We start from the raw sequence: 27145 nt of genomic DNA on the forward strand, positions 1-27145 counted from the left end.
GTGGCAGGAATAATGTCTCAAGGGCTGGATTAAAGCCTCAAGGGCTAGATAAAAGGAAACAAAGGGCCACATCCAACCAGGGCTGCAGTTTGGAGAACACTGATCTAGTGCTTCTTAACAGGCATTTGACTTCAGGACTGATTCACTTTAACAGTTTCAGAATTTTGCATGTAAAAATGTAATGCATGACTTAATTCCAATTTAGGCCATCACTGCCTTCCTAAATCTTTTTTTTTCTGTCTTCTACTGTATTTTCTGTTATTTCCATTTGCTGGGGGTAGTGGCTAAGGATTACATACTTTATTTCCACATACCAGACTTTTCCATGCATTAAATCTTAATTCATAAAGCAGTATTTTATTTGTGCACATCTCAGATCCTTGCAGAGGAACACTACCTCAGCTGCGGGATTAACAAGTTGACGTAAGTTTCACTAAATGAAAAATGTGCCCCTGACAGTGTGTTAAACTAATCGCTCACTTCATTTAGATCAGATTTTGCTTCTCCACCTTTGAGAAATCTGAAAAGCAGAGCCACATCAGCAGAAAATAAACTGTACCTTCTCTGTTCTCTTTAAACTATAATTTTACTGCTGTCCTCCTCAGGAGTAAATGATGTGAATAGCAGTGAAGGCTTGTAGTACCAGAACACCTGGATATGTCATCACTGCCAGCCTGTTGAAGAGTTTGAACTTATAAGCACTCTGCTTGCTCTCATGGCACGTATGCCGTCAGCTGATCTCCCCAGATCAGGTGGCACACACAGGGTATATTGAACTCTGTGGAGCTTGCAAGAGAAGGGAACGATCGGATCTCCAAGTGGCCAACATCGATGTGCAGAGGCTACAAGCACACACACTATGGCATCACCATGACTGATGACATCAAAAAATGTCATTTATAGCAGTGTCTAAAGAGAATACACTCTAGATGAAAGAGCACAGGGTGACCTTTGAACAGCAGCATTGTCAGTCTGGGAAGAGGGGAGTGTTAGATGTACTAGGAAATTTAAATACACTAACAAATTGAAGCCAAACTCAAGTTGACACTTTATAAGCAGTTACAAAAAACATTTTCTTTTCTGTTTGGGATAAAGGTTTTACATAAATAAATAAAAGCTGATTGTTGTAAGCACCCTTGCTAGTATTACTTGGTTTGTCCCATCTCTGTAAATGATACATACTGTTGGAGAGCTTGTACTTTTGAAAGACGAGACTTTCTGGCCAGATCACCAGATGAAAATAGAATAAAGGGAGCCTAAAAAGAAGTGTATTCTAAGAAATAATAAGCTGCAATATAATACGTTTGCTTTTGGGTTTTAATACCACTTTAAAGGCTAAGTTCACATTTTGGGAAAAAAATAAGAAGTGAACATATTTCTGCAGAGAAAAAAATGTGCAGTTATTATTTTTTCTAGCAGAAGCCTGAAAAGCATTGCAGCATAAAGCTCCCACAGACTCTTGGTATGGCTGTCTGCCTCTACATTATGCATGGGCAGACAGTTACTGAAGAAAAGGAAAATCAATGAACTACGAGAGCGATCACCAGCACCCTCACAGTTCATTGAGAACTACAGAACTGTCTGTTGCGATGGAAGACGATACATGTAGTCCATTCATTCACAGATTGCTGTGAATGAATGACATGGCTGTATGGGCAGAGCCCTGCAATATTTAAATTGTAGCAGCGGGTGCGGGGAGAAGAGCCCCCACCCACTGTCACAAGAGGAGAATGGGGAAAGGGGGGGTGCACAGAGGGGGGACTGCTGGAACATGTTACATGTTACACCTTAAATATGGGTGTAACGTGTAATATGCTCCCAGAGGTGAACTTTTCCTGTAAGGTAAATCCTTCATTATATAAGTGCTGGCTGTGCTGCCATTGCCGAGTTCTGTAATTACTAGTTGCTTGGCTGTCATGCTGTCACTTTCTGAGTCTGTGATATGTAATAAGGTGGTAGGGGAACAAAGGGAAGGTAGATAAAAAAAAGCAAGGGTTGGGCAATTAGGTTGACCTGTTATTTTGTACTTCATAAGGAAAGCACAGTTTTAGGCTGGCCATACACATTACAATTTGATTTTAAAATCTCTGTAAGCATGTTGTTAGATTTACCAACAACTATGTGAAGTAAGGGGCCCTTGGACCTACCTAATAGTTGTTGGTAGACCCATAAGGGCCTCATTTAGACTGGCGAATGAGACAGATAGGTGCTTTGTTCAGAAGCAGATAAATGCCACCAATCTGTGTATGTGGTCATAAATGTCGTTCCTGTTTGAAAACTGTCCACGTCCAAGATAGGACAGATTCCCTGATCACATGCAACTACTCATATGAATATTACAGGTGAAAATAAATAGTGCTGGACACTGATGAGTACAAGGTACACATCTGGCCACACCGCTGCAGGCTGTTCACATACACTGCGTGCATTCCACCAGCAGGAATTGTAGATTCTTGTCAGTGGCCAGCTGTGTGAATGGTCCCAAAGAGATGGTATAATTAGATTTTAATCTGTATGGGCTTCTGAAAAATCTTGTATAATCAGATTGTAGGCTATATGGTCAAGCTGTACATGGTCTCCAAACTGCAGCCCTTTGCTTGCTTGGGCATTATTTACCCCACTGTCAGCTACAGTGGGGAATAGTTCCTGCCACTGTATTCCTCCTAGTGACACAAATAATGGGGCACTAGCCTGCTCATTATTACTAATGATGGAGCACTATTCCTCCCACTGACAGCATCGATGGGGCACAATTTCTCCCACCCACACCAACGATGGGGTATTATTCCTCTCACTGACCCCAATGATGGAGCACTATTCCTCCCACTGACATCAACAAATGGGCACTTTTCCCCCCACTGATACCAATGATGGGGCACTATTCCTCCCACTGACACAAATGATGGGGTACTATTCCTCCCACTGACACCAATGATCGGGCACTATTCATCCCACTGACACCAATGATCAGGCACTATTCCTCCCCCCAAAACCAAAGATGGGGCACTGTTTACTCCCACTAACACCAGGACATTTTTTGCTCCCCCTGGCCACAGTCTGGCCCCCCTAAAGTTTGAAGGGCAGTAAACTGGCAATAAACCCCTGCTGTACATAGTATAACATTAACATTTAAAATGGCTGACAAATTTGTTGTTATTATATTCATGACAGTTATTACTAATAATAATATAATATAATTTATTAACATACTAACACAATGTAAGGGAGATAATCAAAATGCAATAGGCTTTTTAATTTGTACAGACACATAAAAAATGTTCCCACCTTGTGATAAGTACCGCTGTATCGTGGTGTGAGGGATGGCTGTCATCGGGGTAGTTCTGGGATTGTTGCCATATGCAGAAGTTTTTTAATGTAGTTTGAGCATTATAAGAAATGGTTGGACCCTCCTAGTAGGAATAAAGACAAAGAATAGTCTAGTAAAAGCTTGTGAACAGTTTTTCATGCCAGAAACCACACAAGGAAACATCATACCTGTTCATCATGGACGACAGCTAATTTTACTATGGCGATATTGATTAAATTACCGATGCTTGGGTCTTTATAGATAGAGGCTACCTGCAGGAGAGAGAATTAATCAGGATGGTCTTCAGAATCTCATTCAAAATTAACCAAGCGTTACTGTTATTCACACACCACAAGGAATTCATTGTGTGAACTGTCTTGTGGATATAACAGATTGTGAGTTGAAAAGTTCTAAATAATAAAGTATACCCTAAATCTATTTTTTCAGTATGATTGCCATCAAGCCTCGCTGTTTACAATATTCTTAAAGTAGAACTAAAGGCTGAACCTTTTTTGGATAGAGTAGAGTAAGGTTATAACGCTCTTAGTTTTTTTTGCCATTTGTGCCCCATTAAGGAGATTTCCTGTCAATTCCTTACCCACAATCTCAACAGGAAGTGAGATGTTATCATCAGGGTCACCAGAACTAGTGTCCCCATTGGAAGATTTCCCCTCTATTCCCCTATTCCCTCTATTTCTTCTCTATTCCTATTCTGGTGACTACTCAAAATATGACAAGAAACTCACAGCCGATTCAAACTCCCTCACATACATTCTTCCTTCTCCATCGCAGAAGCTCTGAGCTCAGAGGTAGTGGGGTTTGAGAGCTCGCTCCTGTAATGGTGGAGGTGAGCAGTATTCATCAACAGTGTCTTAGCAACAAGGCAGGACAGGTTGGTGCCATCTCCAGGCTTTGGGAGGTACATAAATGGCCTGAAGCTATAATTAATACACTGCCCAACTTTAGTCAGAGCTGCTCAGTTTGTTTTTATCTACAGGCACCCCTTACCTGCATAGGCAGTTTTGTTTTTTTGGTAAAGGTGAACAACCCTTTAAAGTGGTTGTAAACACTGAAGGTTTTTGACCTTCATGCATTGTATGCATGAAGGTCAAAAACCTTCTGTGTGCTGCCCCCCCCACAGCCCCCCTAATACTCACCTGGGTGAGCCCTCTCTCGATCCAGCGATGTGCATGGGAATATTGGCCAGGGTCTCTCTCCTTATTGACTGGGCTATTGGCTCCCACTGCTTCAAATCACAGCCAGTAAGCCAATGAGGAGGGAGCGAGGCTGAGCCGTAGCTCCATGGGGTTGATTTCCTAAAGGCAAATAGACTGTGCACTTCGTAAGTTGCTGCAGAGTTTAATAAATGGGGTAAAGCTTCACTTTGCACAAAATACCCAATCACAGGGAATGCAGGGAAAATAAAAAAAAACAGCTTTTTTGCTAACACACGATTGGATGATGGAAGTCAGCAGAGGTTATGCTTATTTGCTAAGCTCGGGAGCAACTGCTCTTGCAGAGTGCACAGTCTTTTGTAAATCAACCCCTATGTGTCCTATGCACTCATAGAGCAGGGCTCGGGAGCGAGCATGCACCAATGCCCCTGTAGCAAACAGCTTGCTATTTGGGGCATTCTTGAAGGGGGAGGAGCCAGGAGCGCCAGCGGGGGACCCGAGAAGAGGAGGATCGGGGGCTGCTCTGTGCAAAACTATTGCACACAGCAGGTAAGTATAACATGTTTATTAAAAAAAAAAAAAAAAAAAGAAAAAACCCAAACCATTAATATCACTTTAAGCTATGTCTCAGTTCTGCTGCCATATTGAATAAAACATTAAATGGAAAAGGGATGGATTAGTAGAAGTTGAAGCTGGCTATAGACATTAAACAGGTGTTGCATGTTTGCAGACAGTCCAGCTTCCAAATTCTGTTTACGGATGCACACTTGTAATTTACAAAGGTGCTTGTAAACGTGTGCAGCAAACACCACACATGACACTTCTTTCTTGGGAAATCCCCAGTTCCCACAAAGTGTACACTGGTCAGTATATTACCCTCTGAGATTCAAAGGTTAAGTCTATTTGCAATCAAAAGTGAAAAGCATCAAAGCTTATTTAAATGACAGTTGTCACACAAACACGCAAGCTTGGCCCACCTGAGCATACAAATACATGGAGGGAGAAAAAGTAATGTGAGTAGGTGCTACCGCTGGTACCAATTTAAATCAAGGAATTACCAACTTTTTACCAAGCTTTCCAATTGGCCCATCAGCATGGAAACCATGGGACGGGGAAGAGCACCTTTAGCTCTATAATTAAGCTGGTCATACATTGAGCAATTTTTGGCTAGCTCCTGAAGAATGGGAAAAAATTCGCTCAATGGGTGTCCCTGCTGTCCTCGCTGCATTCGCCAAAAAGTCAACTGTTCGATCAACTTTTTGTCGAAGATGCCTGCTGGAAAACTTTCAGCCGAACAGTAGTTGTATGCAAACAAATGCAGCTGCTGTTCCGATATTCTGAAAACAGGATGATTCTTCCATCTGCACTGTTTAGTGTGGATAAAGGAATCTGTTAAAGCTGGAAACGTATGAAAGTTTAAAGCTGAACTCTGGGCAGAAAAACTTTTATTCAATATAATTCTCCAACAGCTGATATAAATCCATTTTGTGCGCACCAAATGCCTTTGCAGACTCAGAAATGACCTTAAAATAAGAATGACATAATTACAATGCTGTACAGAGAGCAGAGCTGTGGAAGGGGCCCAACAGGGCCCACCCACTACAGACTGCCTGCAGAAAACTGCAGGAGGGGGAGGAGACAAGACCAGTCACCCTGCACAAGGAAATAGAGCAACAGTAAGCACAACCTAGGCACACAGTTAACCCTTTGACCGCCCATGATGTTAAACCCTTCCCTGCCAGTGTCATTAGTACAGTGAGAGTGCGTTTTTTTTAGCACTGATCACTGTATTAGTGTCACTAATCCCCCAAAAATTTCAAAAGTTTCAGTTAGGTGTCCAGCTATAAGTCGCTGATCGCCGCCATTACTAGTAAAAATAAATAAATAAATAAAAATATCCCATAGTTTGCAGACGCTGTAACTTTTGTGCAAACCAATCAATATACACGTATTGGGATTTTGTTTACCAAAAATATGTAGCAGAATACATTTGGGCCTAAATTGATGAAGAGATTTGATTGTTTACATTTTTTTATTGGGTATGTTTTATAGCAGAAAGTAAAATATATTGTTTTTTATTCAAAATTGTCGGTCTTTTTTTCTTTATAGCGCAAAAAATAAAAACCACAAAAGGTGATCAAATACCACCAAAAGAAAGCTCTATTTGTGGGAAAAAAGGTCATCAATTGTATTTGGGTACAGCATCACACGACCACGCAATTGTCAGTTAAAGTAACGCAAAAAATTACCTGGTCATGGAGGTAAATCCTCCGGAGCTGAAGTAGTTAAGCAATAATACACCTCCCTCTTGTTATTAGCCATTACTTGTTTATCCTGGTGCTTGTCTTTAAATGTTTCAATATTGAATAACTCATATTAAATCCCCCCCCCCCCCCCCCCCCATTGTGTTTTTTTGGTAGGAATCAGATGTTTCCTCCCCTAAGAAGTGATAGAAGCAAAGTTCAGATACTTACTATAGACATGAGTGTTAAAACATAATGCTGAAGATTAGCCCCATGATACTCCACCATCCTGTTGTCAGCAACCACCATCACTTCCACATAACGAGGATAGGACAAAAAACGCTTTGTTCTTCTTAGAGTTTGTGTTCCATTGATCTTATCAGCATTATGAAATGAGGGATCCTGGTCTCCTAACAGCCCTTCTCTCATGTTCTGCTCATCTGAAAACACGCTCTCCTGTTCCTTCGGAGTTCCCCTTTTCCTCTGTTTAATTCTACTTTGTTTTTGACCTGCAGTGAGATTTTAAAAACAGACAAAGTAAGAAAAGGATATACCACAAACCGCCAATATCACCTCAACAATTCTTATGTCTTTTCATAGAAATGTATTTTATAATTAATTTCCCAGATTGGGAGGAAAATCCAACCAGTTAGAACAGCTAAAGGGTACTTTTAGTGAGGATGTGTTTTAAAGGATAATTGTAATGTGTACATAAGAACAATTCCACCTTTTTTGTGGCTAACTGTATCTCAGAGAATGTAGTCAGCATGCCTGCAGATAAATTGAAATTTAATCAGCCACACACAGAGTCTATTGTTTTTTTGCCTAACTTCTGTTAAAACTGCCCCCTTCCCCCTCCCAATGCCGCGTACACACGGTCGGAATTTCCGACAACAAATGTTCGATGGGAGCTTGTTGTCAGAAATTCCGACCGTGTGTAGGCTCCATCGGACATTTGTTGTCGGAATTTCCGACAACAAAAATTGGAGAGCTGGTTCAAATGGTTCTCAAATTTTCCGACAACAAAATCCGTTGTCGGAAATTCCGATCGTGTGTACACAATTCCACGCATGCTCAGAATCAAGCAGAAGAGCCGCACTGGCTATTGAACTTCATTTTTCTCGGCTCGTCGTACGTGTTGTACGTCGGAATTTCCCACAACATTTGTGCGACCGTGTGTATGCAAGACAAGTTTGTGCCAACATCCGTCGGAAATAAATCCAGGATTTTGTTGTCGGAATGTCTGATCGTGTGTACGTGGCATAACACTTATGCTAACCAACCTGTAGGTGGGGTGAAGCAGGGTGTGGCGACAATAATGCATACAGTTAGATGCAATGGAAAATTTGTATTGAAATAATACAAAAAGCAACAGTACCCAACAAACCCAGTGGGAAGGCTGCCCAACCGGGTGCACTCACAGTTTTCAGTAATGTAAAGAAAGCAGGAAAAAGCTGGACTGACAGTGTCTGTTAAGAGAGAAGAATACAGCTTGGCCATCTCGCGCCCAAGCGGGATGAGGTCAAGAGGAGTAGCGACCCTACGCTTTCCCTCCCCGTCAGGAACCTTTCCCTACTGCTAGTACTGTCCTTAACATATGGGGTATCTTCCCCTACAATACCCACTCTCGTAAAGTGCACCAAACCTGTGCACCAGGGCCTTGACCACTTGCCGACTGGCTCACGCCGATATACGTCGGCAAAGTGGCACGGATGCGCAAAACGACGTACCCGTACATCACTCCATCATTGGCGTCTAGCAGGCACGTGCACTCGATGTCCGCCGGTGGCCTGCGATCGTGGCGCGGAGAGGCAGAACGAGGAGATGCCTATGTAAACAAGGCATTTCCCTGTTCTGCCTAGCAACATGACAGGAATTTACTGCTCCCAGTGATAGGGAGCAGTGATCTCTGTCATGTTCTAGTGAGCCCATCCCCCCTAGAACACACTGAGGGAACACACTTAACCCCTTGATCGCCCCCTAGTGTTTAACCCCTTCCCTGCCAGTGACATTTACAGTCACGATAAAAATCGCAGATCGCCGCCAATACTAATAAAAAAAAAAAAATTATAATAAAAATGCCATAAATCTATCCCCTATTTTGTAGACGTGATAACTATTGCGCAAACCAATCAATAGACGCTTATTGTGATTTTTTTTTTTAACAGAAATATGTAGAAGAATACATAACTGAGGAAGAAAATTATTATTATTATTATTATTATACAGGATTTATAGAGCGCCAACAGTTTGCGCAGTGCTTTACAACATGGGGCAGACAGTACACTTACAATACAAATCAATACAGGAGGGATCAGAGGGCTCTGCTCGTTAGAGCTTACAATCTAGAAGATTCGTTTTTTTATATATTTTTTTAGGATATTTATTATAGCAAAAAGTAAAAACAAAAGCTTTTTTTTTCAAATTTGTCGCTCTTTTTTTGTTTATAGCGCAAAAATTAAAAACCGCAGATGTGATCAAATACCACCAAAAGAAAGCTCTATTTGTGGGGAAAAAGAGGACGCAAGTTTTGTTTGGGTGCAACGTTGCACGACCACACATCAGTTAAAGCGACGCAGTGCCATATCGCAAAAAAGGGCTTGGTCAGGAAGGGGGTAAATCCTTCCGGGGCAGGTAACCATAGAGGAACGATGTTCCTCTTTAATTATTTTCCAGCTGCAAGGCCACTGCAGGTGAGCGCCACCTGCAGTGGAGAAAGTAGACTGCACCTGCCTACAAACCTGTGTAAGAAAAATGAGTATGCTTACCTTTTTTCTGTCCGCTCCAGTCTGATCATGTGATTCTGCTTCCCTGTGTCAACCAGCATCATTGAAGGGGAGAGGAGGAAGTGCTGACAACGGATTGGGTCATTGAAACCTATGGGTGGCGTCACCACTCCAGGCTTTACTAGCCGTTGTTGAGTGCTCTGTCCTCTCCCCTGTAGCCACTGCTGGTTGACACAGGGGAGATCATATTCCCGGACGGAAGCAGTATGAAAATAAGTAAGTATATACATCTTTCTTATACAGGTTAGTTAGTATAAGTGTTAAGAGGGGGAAGGAGACAGTTTTAAGAGGAGTTAGGTTTATGCCGGAATTCCACTTTAAGAGATCTAAACCGTTCTGACTTTATTAACTAGACAAAGATATTTGTTTAGACCAGAATTTTCCTGATTTACAAAATAAAATGTATATTAAGGTAAAATTGAAAATATTTCCCATGTTTTATTCCCTTAAAACCTCACAACAATACCCTTTGATCAACCAAAAATGCACTCAGTTCTTTAGCTCTGTACTGTGCTGACAACACACAGCATTTTTTGGTGTCAGCCCTGCCCAGCTTTCTTTTGCTAAACTACCTAAACCCTCCCCTATCCAATTCTATACAACATAAACACCAGGGATGAACTTGGGTTCAGTTAAGGGTTTGGCAGAACCCAGAAGGCAGCTGTCAATGCCAAGCCAAACAGTTGCAAGCAGGGGATTCCCCGCCTGGCAGCTGCATGTACACTGTCATAATCAAAGAGCATATATTTGCACTTATTGAATATATACAGTATAAAAATATACGTTCAGTTGTATATTTAACAGACAAAAAAATGAGCAAATAGGAAAAGTTAATGTTAGGGTTTTCATCCACTTTAAATGTGTTTATAACACATTTTTATAAATAGGACCACTTCTTAACATTTGTTTACTACGTCCATACTGAACATTGTTCAATTCCATAAGGACAAAAAGGGAAGAAGTAACACACTTTCCTAAGAACTACCATGCATTAAGACTACCGCCTAGAAGAGAAAAGTATAATGGGCGCCGTTCCAAGGACTATTGATAGCAGTGCAGACAATAGATAATAAAGGACAAAAACGTTATCTAGTGGTATAAAAATAGGAGTAAAGAAAGGGGCATTATTCCTTGCCACTGCTTGCATGTCCTCTGCCTTTCGTGAGACCTCCTTTGGGATAAAACAGGTTTTAATTAGTTGTAGTAAACAATGATAAGGAAGTCTCAGCTTTACAGTAATGTGAACATTAAACAGACATGTTATTGTGAAAGTTAAATGTATAATAGGATCATCACACTCAAAAAAAAAAAGTGCAAAGAGGAAGAAAAAAGATGTATTCCATTGGGTACGTGACATAGATTCTTCTTGTAGCAAACTTTTCTTTATTTCCAAGGCTTTTTAAAGTTTTCTCCCTGGAAGGTTTTGTACTTAAAAATGTAAATGACCTCAATGGTGAAAAAAACGTGTTATCTGGTAACTGAGTATATCTGTAACAGTATTTAGCATATAAATGTAATTTTTATTTCACCTATGTCTTTATTTATATTATTTTCTACATTTATATGTAGACCAAGCAGACCAGCAATAGTGACAGTAAGCGCTCGTTCATACACGATGTGTATCCTCCCCACTCCCTGCTTTAACCCTCAAAATGCCGATTCACCGTGCTACACTTGAATGGGTTGCATTTGGAGGCTGTATCGCCTGCATAAAGCATTTTACATATTTACATGGGACCAGTTTGGATCAATGTAAGTGTGATGTGTCATACCTGTGGGATCCCCATAGACATTGAAAATCTCTGTAGTGGGCACCACTACTACACTGATCGCTACTAGCCTCAGGGTCTTACGGTTGCCCAGCTGCCTACTGAACGCAGTCACTTGCTTGGCACAGGTGCCATTCAGAGAACACTACATTTTCTCAATGAATGCAAAATGTTTTCTGACTGGACAAGGTGGTTCCATTAGCGGTAACCCCGAGCCACACTCGGGATCGCATTGCAGGATCCTGGTGCGGCGTTACTTACCTTGTCCCCGGGATCCTGCGATGTCCCCCGCTGTGTCTGCGGGCTCCGTCCTCTGCCCGAAGCCTCTCCGTGCCAGGCTCCGTTCCCTGCGAGCGTCGCGACGCACAGGGGCGGAGCCTGGCGGCAAATTCAAAAAACTGTAAAAATCATAACACATACAGTACTGTAATCTTACAGATTACAGTACTGTATAAAATTATTTCACATCCTTTTTGTCCCCAGTGCTTTGTCCTATGCCCTGCATGCAGTTCTATATTATATATACTGTTCTTTCTGGCTGGAAACTGGAGATTGTCCATAGCAACCAAAAAGTGTAACTTTACGTCAAAAATGGTTTAAGACCAGCTAGAAAACTGCGATAGTAAATTAGAACACTTGCAGAATTGAGCGATAGTGAATCGTGGGGAAATTTATTTTATTATTATTTTATTTTTTTAATTATTTATTTTTATTTATTATATTATAATTTATGTTTTTGTGTTTCAAACTTTATCATACCCGGGATATCTACTAGACTCTTGTTTGGACAGATTTAAGTGTGTTATTGTTAAGAATTACAGACCTACAATATAAAACGCCAAATTTCCATGCAAAATAATTGTACCGCTTTCAGCACGTAAAATCCGAAAGAATCATACCGCCAGGGAGGTTAAATAAGTACTTACCTGTCCTGGGTGCCCGCGATGTCACCCGCCCGAGGCCGACCCGTCCCTCGGCTCTCGGGTCCCGGCACCGCCATCCTAGGAAAGGGAAACAGGCAGTGGAGCCTTCCGCGAGCGGCGCTCCGTTCTGTGAATGGCCCCGTGGTGTTCTGGGAACACACACAGTTCCCAGAAGACAACGGGGCCGATCACCGAGGAGAACAACTCACCGCGGAATAGGAAGAGGCAGATTAGGAAGACTGCCTAGCAACAAGGATTTAGGTAAGTTTAATTTTTTTTTTTTGGTGATTTTTTTTTTTCAGGGTGGCTCTCCACTTTAAACTGGTCGAACAGGAATACATATCACAAGAGCAAAATTATCTGGTTTCATGTAGAATAACCCAATGGTGCGTACCGGTTGGGGGATTATTTTGGAGGTACAGGGAGAGCAGAGTCTACGATAGCTGTGAAGATATGGGATGTTAATACCATATGCTTTCAATGACAGTTACATGCTACTGTGTTGCCTGCACTATTGAGCCTATTGAGTCAATATTTTACTACTGTGACTTTTAGAGCATGAAAGGGTGCCTAGAAATTGCATTGGTCTAATATTCCTTTTCTTTAAAAGGTCCTCCTAAAGGCCTCACACACACTGTATGCTCTTGAAGCTTTTTTCTCCTACAGGAGTTTAGCAGCAGCAAAAACGCAGTAAAAAGGAGCGTTTTGCACAGGCCTTAATGCACGCCTACGTGCCTTAATGAGCGTTCCCGCGTCTGGTGTTAATACATTCTTTGGCCAGAATTCTGGCCATTAGAATGCATTAACACGGGAACACGCCTAAGGTCAAGGCGTGTTCATGCACGTTAATGAGTGTTGTGGAGCTTTTGAGCGTTTTTTTTTTTATGCTCAAAAGCTCCTCTCCAAAACGCACAAGTCATTTTTTTTTTTTTTTTTTTATGTCTGAAAAGTCCCCTCTCACTAAATATCTGAAAACGCCTATAGTGTGCATGGACACATTGGGGTTGATTTACTAAAGGCCAATAGACTGTGCACCTTGGAAAGTGCAATTGCACTCTGCAAGTGCAGCTGCTTCAGAGCTTAGTAAATGAGGTAAAGCTTCACTTTGCAAAGAATACCCAATCACGTGCAAGGAAAATAAAAAGAACTGCATTTTTGCTTGCACATGATTGCTTGATAAAAGTCAGCAGAGCTTCTGCTCATTTACTAAGCTCTGGAGCAGCTGCTCTTGCAGTGTGCAACTGCACTTTCCAAAGTGCACAGTCTTTTTGCCTTTAGTAAATCAACCCCATAGACTAACATGTCGGGTAGCTTGCAGCCAGAGAAAAGAAAAGCTCAAATGCCTGAAAAAGCAGCTTTTTTGAGCTGCAGTATGTATGAGGCCAAATGCAGCAGTGCCTGCCCTGTCTCCCTACCCACCACTGCCACAACACTTCTTTTTCCATAGGATTGCATTGACATAAAAGGAAGGGAAGATTTCTCCCACAAACCAGCCATTAAGGTTACTTAAAGCTGAACTTCAGATTTTGTTACACTTTATATAGTTTGTTTTGGCCAAGCTGGCTCAAACTAACTATGTCCCTCACCAACATGTATGGCCGCTGGACGTATAAACTATATGTAGATGAGACTACAAATAGCATACCGCACTCTGTTCCGGGTGCGAACCGAGACCTTCCTGTCTCATACCCGGAACACAATAGAGTCTATCTGAGCGGCGGAGAGGTGGGCTGATGATGTCACAACCTCTGACTGTTCCGGGTATGAGGCAGGAAGGTCTTGGCTCACACCCGGAAAACAGTGTGGTATGCTGTATGTAGCTAGAGCTACATACTGTTTATACAGTACATCCAGCGGCCTCCCATGTTAGTGAGGGACATAGTTCATTTGGGCTAGCTTGGCCCAAATGAACTATGTAAATTAAGCTAAGGCTTAGGTCCCTATGTGTTCAGCGATGCATTACCAGAACGCAGGTCTTCTGTGTTCTGGGCATTTGTCCCTGAATGCATAGGTCCCTAAACATGAGTACCACTTGGTACAGCATTCAGCCTCATCCAGCCATCGCCTGCTGTAAACTTTGACAGGCTGCAGGTAGCAGGGCTTCATGCTGCACCCACTCCTCCTGGGTGCATCAAAATGCCAGGAGAGATGCACAGCAGCTATATGCCCCTGTGGGCAAGGGGCCTTAGGGTTCAAATACCTTTTATTCAGTATACGGCAGTAAGAACAATCATTATTCCTGATTGGCTGCTAAGAATTATTATAATTTGATCATGCTGTTTGCCCTACTGAACTTGTATCCAAACACATGAACCATTTAGCCTCTTTTATATAACGTGTGGAGGGTTCTGCTTGACTACGTATGCCAGAATGACCTTTTGGAACACTGAGGACTATTTTTAGGTATGTTTTTCATTTTAAACTAATTAGAACTTGCCACAATTTCCTTCTCTCTCATTTCCGGGTTCGCTTCACTCCATTTCAGTCATAACTCTCTCAGATTCAAATGGGAATGAGCCTGCTAAAAATAACAGAGCCAAAGACACAATCAGGCCACCTAGATGCAAAGATGCTTGGAGACAAGATGAGGAAACAACACATGTGGATTACATCAGGGAAATGATGACCCTAATGGCTTTGCGTGTTGTGACGTCAACCAGAGATCTTAACGTCAGCAATGACAGCAACTCTGGAAAGCCATCATTGTCACTTGTTTTGGTTTGATCTTCAAACATAAAATTCTACCATGAAAAGTCTGGTCAATTTCAACAAATTACTAATCGTTTTAAAGTTAGAGCTGTACAAAGTTCTGAACATAACACACTACCAGTTTTCTCTGCCAATATGCATATGTGACATCACATTCTGGTCTTTCTCTGGGTAGAAGCTCAAAAGATGTGGATGCTAACCAACCAGAAGAGTAGGGTTTGCCTATATATATATATATATATATATATATATACACACACAGTATCTCACAAAAGTGAGTACACCCCTCACATTTTTGTAAATATTTTATTATATCTTTTCATGTGACAACACTCAAGAAATGACACTTTGCTACAATGTAAAGTAGTGAGTGTACAGCTTGTATAAGGGCCCTTTCACACGGATGTGTCCGTGTACGGGCTCCGCTTTGCTCAGCGGGGGATCGCTCCGTCGATCCCCGCTGAGCAGGCAGATGACAGGTCTGGGTCTGCACACTGTGCAGGGACGGACCTGTCAGAGCGCCGCTCTCCTCTATGGGGGATTGGAGGAAGACAGACCGTAGAGTCCGTTTTCATCCAGTCCACAGACGGATGGAAAAATAAGGTTTTCCTCCGTCACACTTTAGTGGATCAGAGCGGGTCCGATGCCAGCAGACATGTCACCGCTGACATCCGTCGCTCCACAGAGCTGTATTGAGCGACCGTTCAGATCCGTCCGAAAAAAATGACAGGCGGATCTGAATGGTCCGCACATGTGAAAGGGGCCTGACACATTGGCACATGTGAAAGTGTCAATATTTTGTGTGGCCACCATTATTTTCCAGCACTGCCTTAACCCTCTTGGGCATGGAGTTCACCAGAGCTTCACAGGTTGCCACTGGAGTTCTCTTCCACTCTTCCATGACAACATCACTGAGCTGGTGGATGTGAAAGAACTTGCACTCCTCCACCTTCCGTTTGAGGATGCCCCACAGATGCTCAACAGGGTTTAGCTCTGAAGACATGCTTGGCCAGTCCATCACCTTTACCCTCAGCTTCTTTAGCAAGGCAGTGGTCGTCTTGGAGGTGTATTTGGGGTCGTTATTATGTTGAAGTACTGCCCTGCGACCCAGTCTCTGAAGGAAGGGGATCATGCTCTTCCTCAGTATGTCACAGTACATGTTGGCATTCATGGTACCCAATCACGTGAAAAAAAAAAACAAAACTGCATTTTTGCTTGCACATGATTAGATGATGGAAGTCAGCAGAGTTTCTGCTCATTTACTAAGCTCTAGAGCAACTGTTCTTGTAGAGTGCACTTGCACTTTGCAAAGTGCACAGTCTATTTTCCTTTAGTAAATCAACCCCATACAGACGGTGAATTTCCAGAGCACAGACAGCAATATAAACCTGACAGATGTTCTAATACCTCTCCACTCCACCAAAAAATAAAGTTTTGCCTTTAGTTATATTTTAAAGCTACAACTGGTACAAAATAGAAAAAAAGTACAAATCTCACCTTGAAAAAATGAGCATGAAGACCAGAAACCAAGTGTAAAAATATGGTGACACAATAGGCAAAAATAACCAAAGACTTAAAAAAGCAGCAAACCTATGATTTCCATTCATTATAACTAGGCCCTATAACTTTAATGTACAGTTCTATTAAGAAAATAATGCCATGGCATGCAATAATCCATCTTCCAATGTGAAGCTTAGATAACAGAACAAAGCAAATAAGATGTGCTCCTTGCCATGTATACTACATGTCAAGATGTGTTCCTGTGCCCATAAGGAAACCAAGTGATCGCATAATATAACATAGCGTGATCTGAAGGTCTCATGTGACTGCGCCAAGTAGCTGCTGAGCTTAAAGTTAAAAGTTAATTATTGCACAACAATAAAAAATCTATTTACTTGCTGCTTACAACTTAACCCCGCACTTTCATGATCCTTTCTGCAGCTCGTGCTAAATCAATGCATAGAAAAGGCAGCAGGGTGTTAAAGGGTTAATTATTAGCTCTAGAAAGATTAGAAAATATTACTAATGGAGAGCATAAAAAATAGTATCAAAACTACAAAAAAATAAAAGAAATACACTGAGCACTGGAAAATAGAGAATAGTTTTGCTTTGTCCCAGTTACTACTAGAATTAATGATCATCAACTCCTGGTGAATGTAATAGAATGCAAAACAATTCTTGGTGACATGGATGGATGAACCTTGCCTTGTTTAGTGGTGTGTTTTCCATTCTTTTAGGCCTAAATGTTGGCTGATGATGATGAAAGTTCACACATCCCGGTACAGCTCTTGATTTTGTACATCAACTAACTGCTGTAGTTTGAGAATTGATAGAAGCAATAGGCATGTCAAGGGAGCAATTTGACTGCTAGAATGTATTTTCACTTCATGAATATATCTAAAATGGGGAGTTAAACTCTTACCTACTAAGCAGTGTTTCTCAACCTGGGGTTGAATGTTTCTTCCTGAGGTTACAAAGGGTTTTTCGAGCAATGGTGGATTGAATCCCCACCCAAATTGACCAAGAATACAAGGGGAGAAGTTTTCCACTAACCATCTATGTAGGGGATTATTTCTACTTTGAGTACCAATGTTAGGAGACACTACAATTTTGACCTTTCTTTGCTGCAGTTTTTCTTCGAGTATATTATTTACAGTAATTTCTTAGCAGGTTGGTAAAATTCGCTTCACTGGTTGTCAAATTCGCTAGGTACGCCACAGGACAGGAATTCTTTTATGAATCATGTTCTTAAACGTATTGATCATGCTACAGTACCATCAGCTGTAGGTATAATCCTTTTTAGCAGGGGTTTCCCAAACACTTGGAAATTATTTCAAAGGTCCCTTAAGGGTAAAAGTGTTGAGAAAGGATTTTCTAGACTAGGGTTTCTCAACTAGAGTTCCTCCAAAGGTTGATAGGGGTTCCTTGAGCAATGAGCAAATTCTGCCTATCAGATAAGTTCCCACCGGCACCAATGATTTTTTTTTTATCTGTAAGAGGGTAATTCTACTCAATGACCATCACACTAATGTATCATAAATTGTAGACCAGTGGCGGCTGGTGAAGTTTTGGGATGGGGGGGCGCCAGGCCCTGCCCTTCCTTTTTGACCCCTCCCACTTGGTGAAAATGGGCATGGTTTCAGCAAAATAGTGGGCGTGGCTCTAAGGTGGTGTGGTTAGTGTCTGAGATGAATGAGGGATGGAGGAAGAGGGAGAGAGGGATGGAGGGACAACAGGCCCAGATCCTACACAACAATAGAAATATGTGTATTCTAGAAAGTTTAACAATCAGCAGATAAAGATACTCCAAACACCTGGTGTTAGCGCTTCAATCATCCCGGCACCATGGTTGTTATGGTGTCAGGATGATTGAAGCGCATTATTTCTATTATTACATTGTAATATAAAATGAAATCATTCAACTCACCATAATGCAGAATCAGTGGGAGCCCTGAGCATGTCACTAGCCACGTCGCCTGCCACCAGATGCCATCAGGTGTCCCCAGCAGAGTCCCTCCTTACATGCAGCCTGTGTCACATAAAATGCAGCCTGTGTCCCACCAAATGCAGCAGCATGTGTCCCCACTAAATTGCAGCAGAATGTGTCACCACCAAATTGCAGCAGCATGTCTCACCACCAAATTGCAGCAGCATGTGTCACCACCAAATTGCAGCAGCACGTGTCACCAAATTGCAGCAGCATGTGTCACCAAATTACAGCAGCATGTGTCACCACCAAATTGCAGCAGCATGTGTCACCAAATTGCAGCAGCATGTGTCACCAAATTGCAGCAGCATGTGTCACCAAATTACAGCATGTGTCACCAAAATGCAGCAGCATGTGTCACCACATTGCAGCGTGTGTCACCAAATTGTAGCAGCGTGTGTCACCAAATTGCAGCAGCGTGTGTCACCAAATTGCAGCAGCATGTGTCACCAAATTGCAGCAGCATGTGTCACCAAATTGCAACTTGCAGCATGTGTCACCAAATTGCAGCAGCGTGTGTCACCAAATTGCAGCATGTGTCACCAAATTGCAGCATGTGTCACCAAATTGCAGCAGCACGTGTCACCAAATTACAGCATGTGTCACCAAATTACAGCGTGTCTCACCAAATTACAGCGTGTGTCACCAAATTACAGCGTGTGTCACCAAATTACAGCGTGTGTCACCAGATTGCATCATGTGTCACCAGATTGCAGCGTGTGTCACCAGATTGCAGCGTGTGTCACCAGATTGCAGCGTGTCACCAGATTGCAGCATGTCTCACCAGATTGCAGCGTGTCACCAGATTGTAGTGTATGTCACCACATTGCAGCGTGTGTCACCAGATTGCAGCGTGTCACCAGATTGCAGCGTGTGTCACCAGATTGCAGCGTGTGTCACCAGATTGCAGCATGCTTCACCATCAAACCCCCCTCCCCCGGTTACTTACCTTGCTGTGTGTTGTCCTCTCCAGCGGTGTCTCCTGGAGAGCTCCATTGTTCTCATACTTCCTGCTTCTCTCTCCTGGGCGCAATTGGAGAGAAACAGGAAGTGACATCATACTCAGATGTCAATCAAACCGCCTGGCCCTAGTAATAGATACTAGGGCCGGGGCGGAAGCTACTCGGCGCTTCAGAAAGCGCCGCAAGGCGGGCTAAACGCCCGCAAATGAAGCGCCACGTATGCAGTCTCTTGATTGCATAGACGTGGCGCTTCCCATAAGTGCACTGTGTCCGGCGTCGCACTGTATCCGGCGTCCGGACACAGTGCACTTAAGGACCTTTTTGTGTATTTTTGTTTTAAAGGGCAAGCTTTAAAAAATATTTATTTTTTTTTTTTTTTTGACATTTTTTTTATTTGGGACTGCCTGAAGGGGGGGCGGCGCCCAGGCGCCCCATATGGACAGGCCGCCACTGTTGTAGACATATTGTAGGCATAGTAATTTTTAGCAGGGGTTTCCTGGAACCGGAAAATTATTTTAAGGGTTCCTCTGTGTTGAAAATACTGAGAAAAGCTATTCTAGGGAGTACAGTACAGGAGAGTCATACAAGTAGATGTCAGAAATAGCAGATCTGTGAATGTGGAAATCTCCTTTAACCCCTTCCTGCTGCCGCCTACTTTAAGAGCTTCTAAATGCTGGGAGGCGTAGGTGGGCATTTGGATCATGTGACTGCTGTGATTGGCTGTCTCAGCGGTCACATGATCAGAAAGCTCCTGATCCGCAAGTATGCATTGGAAGCTTTCCAGTCCCTACCGGTAACTGTGCTGGGAGCATGCAGGGAGCACAGATAGTGTTAACATAGGGCTGCAAATATTTGACTCTCAGTGTTAACGCCCAGCCGCTGAGAGGCCGCATATATGAGTACCATCGATGGGAAGAAGTTAAACAAAACTGTAAAGTCTTCTTTACTGAGAAAATGTGTGATACACTTCCACAGAAGCTAACTCATTGTAAACTGTTTCCAGCAAGGCTGGATGTGTTTTTTAAACATGAAATATAATTGACTATCAAGAGTAATAAACAGGCACACTTTTGCTAATATATATATGAAATAACACTGTAGAATAGCCATTCTCAACCAGGGTTCCTAGGTTTGCTAGGAGTTCCTTGAGCTGTGGCGGATTAACCTCTGATCTGATGTTGCCTGCATGGTTTTGGGACCACTTGGCAGAGCCAGCAGCGTGACACCAATGATCTTTTTGTAGCAGTCTATAAAGGGGGCATTCTGAACACTACTGTAAATGGGGCATTCTTTCCGCTAGCCACCAATTATGGGGTGCATTTTTTACAATGACCATCAATGAATTGGTTTTAGCAAGGTTTCCTCAAGACCCAAACATTATTTACAAGGACTCCTCCAGGGTAAATGGTTGAGAAATGCTTCTGTAGAATGCTGATCCAGTGAGTATTTGATTACCTTTGGGTATCAGGAAAGGACTTTTTTTCTCTTTTCTGCTATTTGGTGCATGCTTTATAAGGGTTTTTTGCCTTCTGACAGACCAAATGTGGATTTAGGAATCCGAAGATGCAGGTTTTTAACTGACTTATTTTTGTTTTTTTGGTTGAACTTGACGGGCATATTTTTTTTTTAACCAGAATATGTAACTACCTAAATTAGATGAGAGATAATGATATTTATAGGTCCGTTAACAGACTTTGGAGGGTAATATATACTTACCTGCTCTCTGAAATGGTTTTGCACAGGGCAGCCCAGATCCTCCTCTTATCGGGTCCCTGGCTGCAGCTCCTGGCCCCTCCCTTCTGTTGCGTGCCCCCACAGCAAACTGCTTGCTATGGGGGCACTCAAGCTGAGCTGCAGCTCTGTGTGTCCATTCAGACACAGAGCCGCACCTAGGCCATGCCCCCTCTCTCTCCTCATTGGCTGACTGAGTTTGAATGACAGCAGTGGGAGCCAATGGCGCTGCTGCTGTGTCTCAGCCAATCAGGAGAAAGAGTCACATACGACCAAGGCATTTGGGGACATCGCTGGATAGAGAGGAGGCTCAGGTAAGTATTAGAGGGTGCTGGGGCAGCTGCTGCACACAGAAGGATTTTTTATCTTAATGTATCGAATGCATTAAGATAAAAAAACCTTCTGACTTTACAACCACTTTAAGGTATAAACATTTTTGGCTTTGGAACCACTTAGTTATGTTAATTTTGTGCAGTGCCTCTTTAACCAACTCAATACCAGGCACTTTGACACCCTTCCTGCCCAAGCTATTTTTCAGCTTTCAGCGCTGTCACACTTTGAATGACAATTGCGTGGTCGTGCAACACTGTACCCAAATGAAATTGCTATCATTTTTTCTTCACAAATAGAGCTTTCTTTTGGGGATATTTGATCACCTCTGCGGTTTTTGTTTTTTGCGCTAAAAACAAAAGAAGAGTGTCAAGTTTGAAAAAAACTAAATATTTTGAACTTTTTGCTATAATAAATATCCATTTTTTTTAAATAAATTTTTTCCTCAGTTTAGGCCGATATATATTCTTCTACATATTTTTGGTAAAAAAAAAATTTAAAAAATCGCAATAAGCGTATACTGATTAGTTTGCGCAAAAGTTATAGCGTCTACAAAATAGGGGATAGATTTATAGCATTTTTATTATTTTTTTTTTTTTTTACTAGTAATGGCGGCGATCTGCGATTTTTATCGTGACTGCGATATTGTGGCGGACATATCGGACACTTTTGACACATTTTTGGGACCATTCATATTTATACAGCGATCCGTGCTATAAAAATGCACTGATTACTGTATAAATGTGACTGGCAGGGAAGGGGTTAACACTATGGGGTGATCGAGGGGTTAATTATGTTTCCTAGTGAGTGATTCTAACTGTAGGGGGAGGGGACTCACAAGGGCAGGAGGAGACCGATCGGTGTTCCTCTGTACTGAGAACACACCATCGGTCTCCTCTACCCTGACAGGTCGTGGATCTGTATGTTTACACACACAGATCCACGGTCCTGTTCTGTTACCGACTGCCGGGCATGCGCATCGGGTCCCCAGTGACACGGCGGACGTGCGCGCCCCCTGGTGGGCCGGGAAGGTGAAGGCATCATATGACGCCCTCCCAGAACGAGAGCCGTGCCGCCTGGCCGTCATATGACAGCCGGCGGGCGGCAAGCAGTTAAATATTGTGGCTTCCTGGTGAAGCATTTAGTGAAACCACCAATTAAAGCAAAATTTGCCAATGGCACCTTAAATGTGTCTACAGATGTGAATGAAACTTGCAAATGACACCTGGAATTTGCCCATGAATGAGTAAACCACTGTTTCGTGTTTAATTATCACTGTTTTAAACTTGCTCATGTTTTGCATTGTATTTGCATAATGAATATTTGGATTTTATTGTTAAGATTGATGCTTCTGTTTTTGGCACCTTAAAAGTCCAATTTTTTGATTGTGTGAAAAACAAATGATGCTTTTAATTTACTCTATTACTCAATAGCCGCAAAGGATATAAATCAATTTTGTGTACGCCAAATATTATTACAAACTTAGACATAACATGTGCAAAGAGAAGAGCTGTGAGAGCGGTCCAGCAGCCCCACCCATTACAGGCTGAATGCAGAAAACTGCAGGAGGGGATGGAGACAAGACCAGTCACCCTGCACAAAGAGCAAGAGCAGCAATGAGTGGTCTGTATTACAGGAAGCTCTTACACAGGGACAAAGGGGGTTGATTTACTAAAGGCAAATAGACTGCGCACCTTGCAAGTAAAGTTGCTACAGAGATTAGAAAATGACGGGTTCTGCTGACTTCCATCGTTTAATCATATGCAGGCAAAAATGCTGTTTTTTTAATTTCCCTTGCATGTGACTGGATATTCTTTGTAAAATGAAGCTTTACCTCATTTACTAAGTCTTGGAGCAACTGCACTTGCAAAGTGCGCAGACTATTTGCCTTTAGTAAATCAACCCCAATGTTTCACACTGGATTACTGCACAGATCTGGAAGAAATACACAAAGCGTGCCTGCATCAGATAAATTTACACCCAGGCAAGTCAATTTTTAAATCAATTTTTGCTGATCGAAAAAAAAAAAAAAGAACACAGAAATATACTGTATACACTTACACAATAAAATAAGTATTACTGTGTGCTGTCATATGCAAATATTGTAAACCTTTTTATACCTGGGAACCAAAACCACACATTAGGACTAGTGATGAGCTAAGCTAAGCTAAGCAGGAAACTGTCACATGGCTTCCCGCTGGCCCAATCATTTGCGGCTGGGGAATTCCATGCCCCTTATGCCGTGTACACACAACCGGACTAGTCCGATGGAACAAATCCGTCGAACAATACGACCGTGTGTGGGATTCATCGGACCTTCAGCTGACTTTTTCCGTCGAAAATCAGACGGAGTTTAAATTTGGAACATGCCTCAAAACTTTCCGACGGACTTGAGTCCGGTCGAAAAATCAGTTCATCTGTATGCTAGTCCAACGGACAAAAAAGGACGCAAGTGCAGCTATTGGCTACTGGCTATGAACCTCCTTATTCTAGTCCCTTCGTACATCATCACATTCAAACCAATGGACTTTCGAACGGACTTTAGTCCGTTCGTGTGTGGGCAAGTCAGGTCGTCCGAAAGTCCATCATAACTCCGTCGAAAGTCCGTCGGAAAGACCGTCAGACCTTTAAAGCTGAAAAGTGTACACGGCTTTAGCCTCACGAAACAAAGGGGCAGGGCTGCTGATAACACCATTGACCTAATATGACCACGTGTCCACATTTGGTCAAAGGCCTTATTCAAATATGCCATGTGGTCTTATTTGGATGATATCAGCCAGCATCCCTGCCCTTTTGTTATATGCAGCTGCGGAGTGGGGAATTCCCTGGCCGCAGCTGATTGGGCCGTCAGCCTGCTGTCATGAGACAGCTTCCCACTTAGCTTAGCTTATCCCTGGTCCTAATATGTAAAACGTGGTTTTGGTTACTCTTTCCAAAAAAGTTTATAAATTGGATATCCTGCTATCATGTGACAGCTTCCCACCGTCATGCTTCTGAACCACAGCTCATCATTAATTAGGACTGTCTTGCAAAATATGGGTCATGGGAAAAAGGGCTGGGCCTGAAGACTGATAAATGAAAAATAAAGTGAGATTTGTACATCAAGCAAAGTGGCAGGGGTATACAACCAGATGCCACCCCAGCAGGCCGCACTCCTCTTACAGATAGTCACAAACACAAAAATCTCCCTGTGCTTGGGAATAGGCCTGCACAATGTAAGTAGGCTATACTTTCATCCTGACTTGTATGGATAAATCTTGTCTTGCTGCCCTCATAGGACTGGGGAAGTCTGAAACAACGGGAACCACAAAAAAGAAAGGGAGGGCGCATCAACCTAGTGCATTATCCTAAAACCATTGCTTTATTAAAGTGATACTATAGTCTTGTTTTTTTTTTTTTTGTTAAAAATAACAAACATGTTATACTTACCTGCTCTGTGTAGTGGTTTTGCACAGAGCAGCCCACATCATCCTCTTCTTGGGTCTCTCTTTGGCGCTCCTGGCCCCTCCCTCCTGTTTAGTGCCCCCACAGCAAGCAGCTTGTTATGGGGCACCTGAGCCAAAGCTCCCTTTGTCCATTCAGACAGGGAGCATGGCCCCGTCCCCTCTCTCTCCATGCGGTCTCAGCCAATGAGGAGGGAGAGTCCTGGACAGGTAAGTCTCTCGTGCAACATCGCTGGATCAAGATGGGGCTCAGGTAAGTATTAGGGGGCCTGAGGGTGGCTGCTGCACACAGAAGGTTTTTTATCTTAAAGGAGTTGTAAAGGCAGAAGGTCTTTTTATCTTAATGCATTCTAGGCATTAAAATTAAAAGCCTTGTGTGTGTAGCAGCCCCCCTCTGCCCCCCCCAATACTTACCTGAGCCCCATCTCTGTCCAGCGATGTCCATGAGTCCCTCGGCCATCCAGGGCTCTACTCATGAAGTCGTTCTAAAGTCAGAATGCATTAAAATAAAAAATAAAAACCTTCTGTGTGCAGCAGCCCTCCTCATATTTACCTGAGCCCTCTCTTGATCCAGCATTGTTGCACGAGAGACTAGGCTGTCCAGGACTCACCTCCTCATTGGCTGAGACAGCAGCGGGGTGCCACTGGCTCCTGCTGCTGTCAATCAACGTCAGTTAGCCAATCAGGAGATAGAGGGGACAGGGCCAAACGGCAGCTCTATATCTAAATGGACACACGGAGCTGCAACCTGGCTCGGTGTCCCCATAGCAAGCTGCTTGCTGTGCGGGCACTCGACAGTAGGGAGGGGCCAGGATCACAGAAGAGGGACCCGAGAAGGGGAGGATCCAGGCTGCCCTGTGCAAAACCACTGCACATAGGAGGTAAGTATAACATGTTTGTTATTAAAAATTAAAAAAAACAAGACTTTACGATCACTTTAATGCAAAATATGCATTGAGATAAAAAAAACCTTCTGCCTATACAACTAAGTATTATACTCACAAAATGACAATTGTATCAAGCTCATGACATAGCACAGCAATATCCTATCCACAGTGCATCATACCATGTGGCAGGAGAGGGTGCAGATCCAACAGGCTAACGTGTTTTGAGGACTAGCCTCTTCCTCAGAGATGGGATCTGTGCATTGGATGATGCTGTGCTATGCGATGAGCTTGATACAATTGTCATTTTGTGAGTATAATACTTGCCACTTTTTATATTAATAAAGCAATGGTTTTAGGATAATGCACTAGGTCGGTGCGCCCTCTCTTTCTTTTTTGTGGCCTCACTCCTCTACCTGACGTCACTCTCCTCCAATTATGCTTTATATCTATATATATCCCATATAGGCTGAGAGATAAACACTTCCTGCATCAAGTACACAAATCAATTTCTCTTCATTATCATGGATGAAGAAAAAAAAATAAAACCACACTGTATAAAATGTGAAAACAAAAAAAAAAAAAACTTATATAAATAAATATTAGAGGCCTGGTGCCTAGAAGGCTTTCTGCTGTGAGTGATTATATTTCCCTATTTACTTCCACACATTGTTCCTTGGCTTTGTGATAGACAACACAACTCGCCAGGACAGAAATAGCTGGTTTTAGTGGGAGCACAGTACTAAATTTAACAATGATTATAGGTTTCAGGGTGAGACAGCTGTATATTTTGGAGTCAGTGCTAAATACAAATATGACAATTTACAGTGTGCTGTTACTATTCTTACATGTATGTGAAGCGGCCTGACCTTATGTTTAAAGTGTTCTGCACCTTAGTGGGAGCTTGTTACTTACATGGCCATTTGTCTGTTTTTAAATGGTGCAGCTTTGATTTTCAAAGATTGACAGAAGACAAAGAAACCCTTCACCAGTATCTCATCTACTGTCCTACCAAAAATAAATATAAGAGGGGGGCTGGTTAAAGTGGACCTTTCAGTGACTTTACATGAAAATAGAGGAACTTCACCCCCTGCTTTCATTTTTTTTTCATTCTTTTTAACAGGTTGGTTGTAATGTGCAGACTCACACACCTAGCGAACCCAGCGATGATCTGTTATGATCTGCCGATACATACCAGGTCCTGTGCCATCATCTTAGTTGTTTTTGTCATTAGGAGCTGGCTGTCTCTCTCGGGCTCTTGCAGCCATCCCCTGATGACGTGCTGCTCGGTTCACCCTACTCCAGTGCTGTGATGCCTAACGATAGCCATACACAGATTCAAATTGGACCAGTTTAGCAGAACTTGGACACATTTCGATCAGTGTGTGACCATCCC

At 42.6% G+C, this 27145-nt stretch overlaps 1 protein-coding gene across 2 annotated transcripts in view; it reads right to left on the reverse strand.

The window, feature by feature from the left end:
- Window positions 1–27145, reverse strand: part of ADAMTS9 (ADAM metallopeptidase with thrombospondin type 1 motif 9) — a 366908-nt gene that overhangs the window by 266747 nt on the left and 73016 nt on the right. For both annotated transcript variants that reach the window (XM_073592184.1, XM_073592185.1), the window contains exons 4-6: window positions 6957–7234; window positions 3496–3579; window positions 3286–3410 (exon numbers count right to left, since the gene is read on the reverse strand). In XM_073592184.1, the coding sequence (XP_073448285.1) occupies window positions 3286–3410; window positions 3496–3579; window positions 6957–7234 (487 nt within the window). The remainder of the gene's footprint in view (window positions 1–3285; window positions 3411–3495; window positions 3580–6956; window positions 7235–27145) is intronic.

This window comes from Aquarana catesbeiana, linkage group LG07 (genome assembly GCF_042186555.1).
Source record: "Aquarana catesbeiana isolate 2022-GZ linkage group LG07, ASM4218655v1, whole genome shotgun sequence".
NCBI classification, from domain to species: Eukaryota; Metazoa; Chordata; class Amphibia; order Anura; family Ranidae; genus Aquarana; species Aquarana catesbeiana.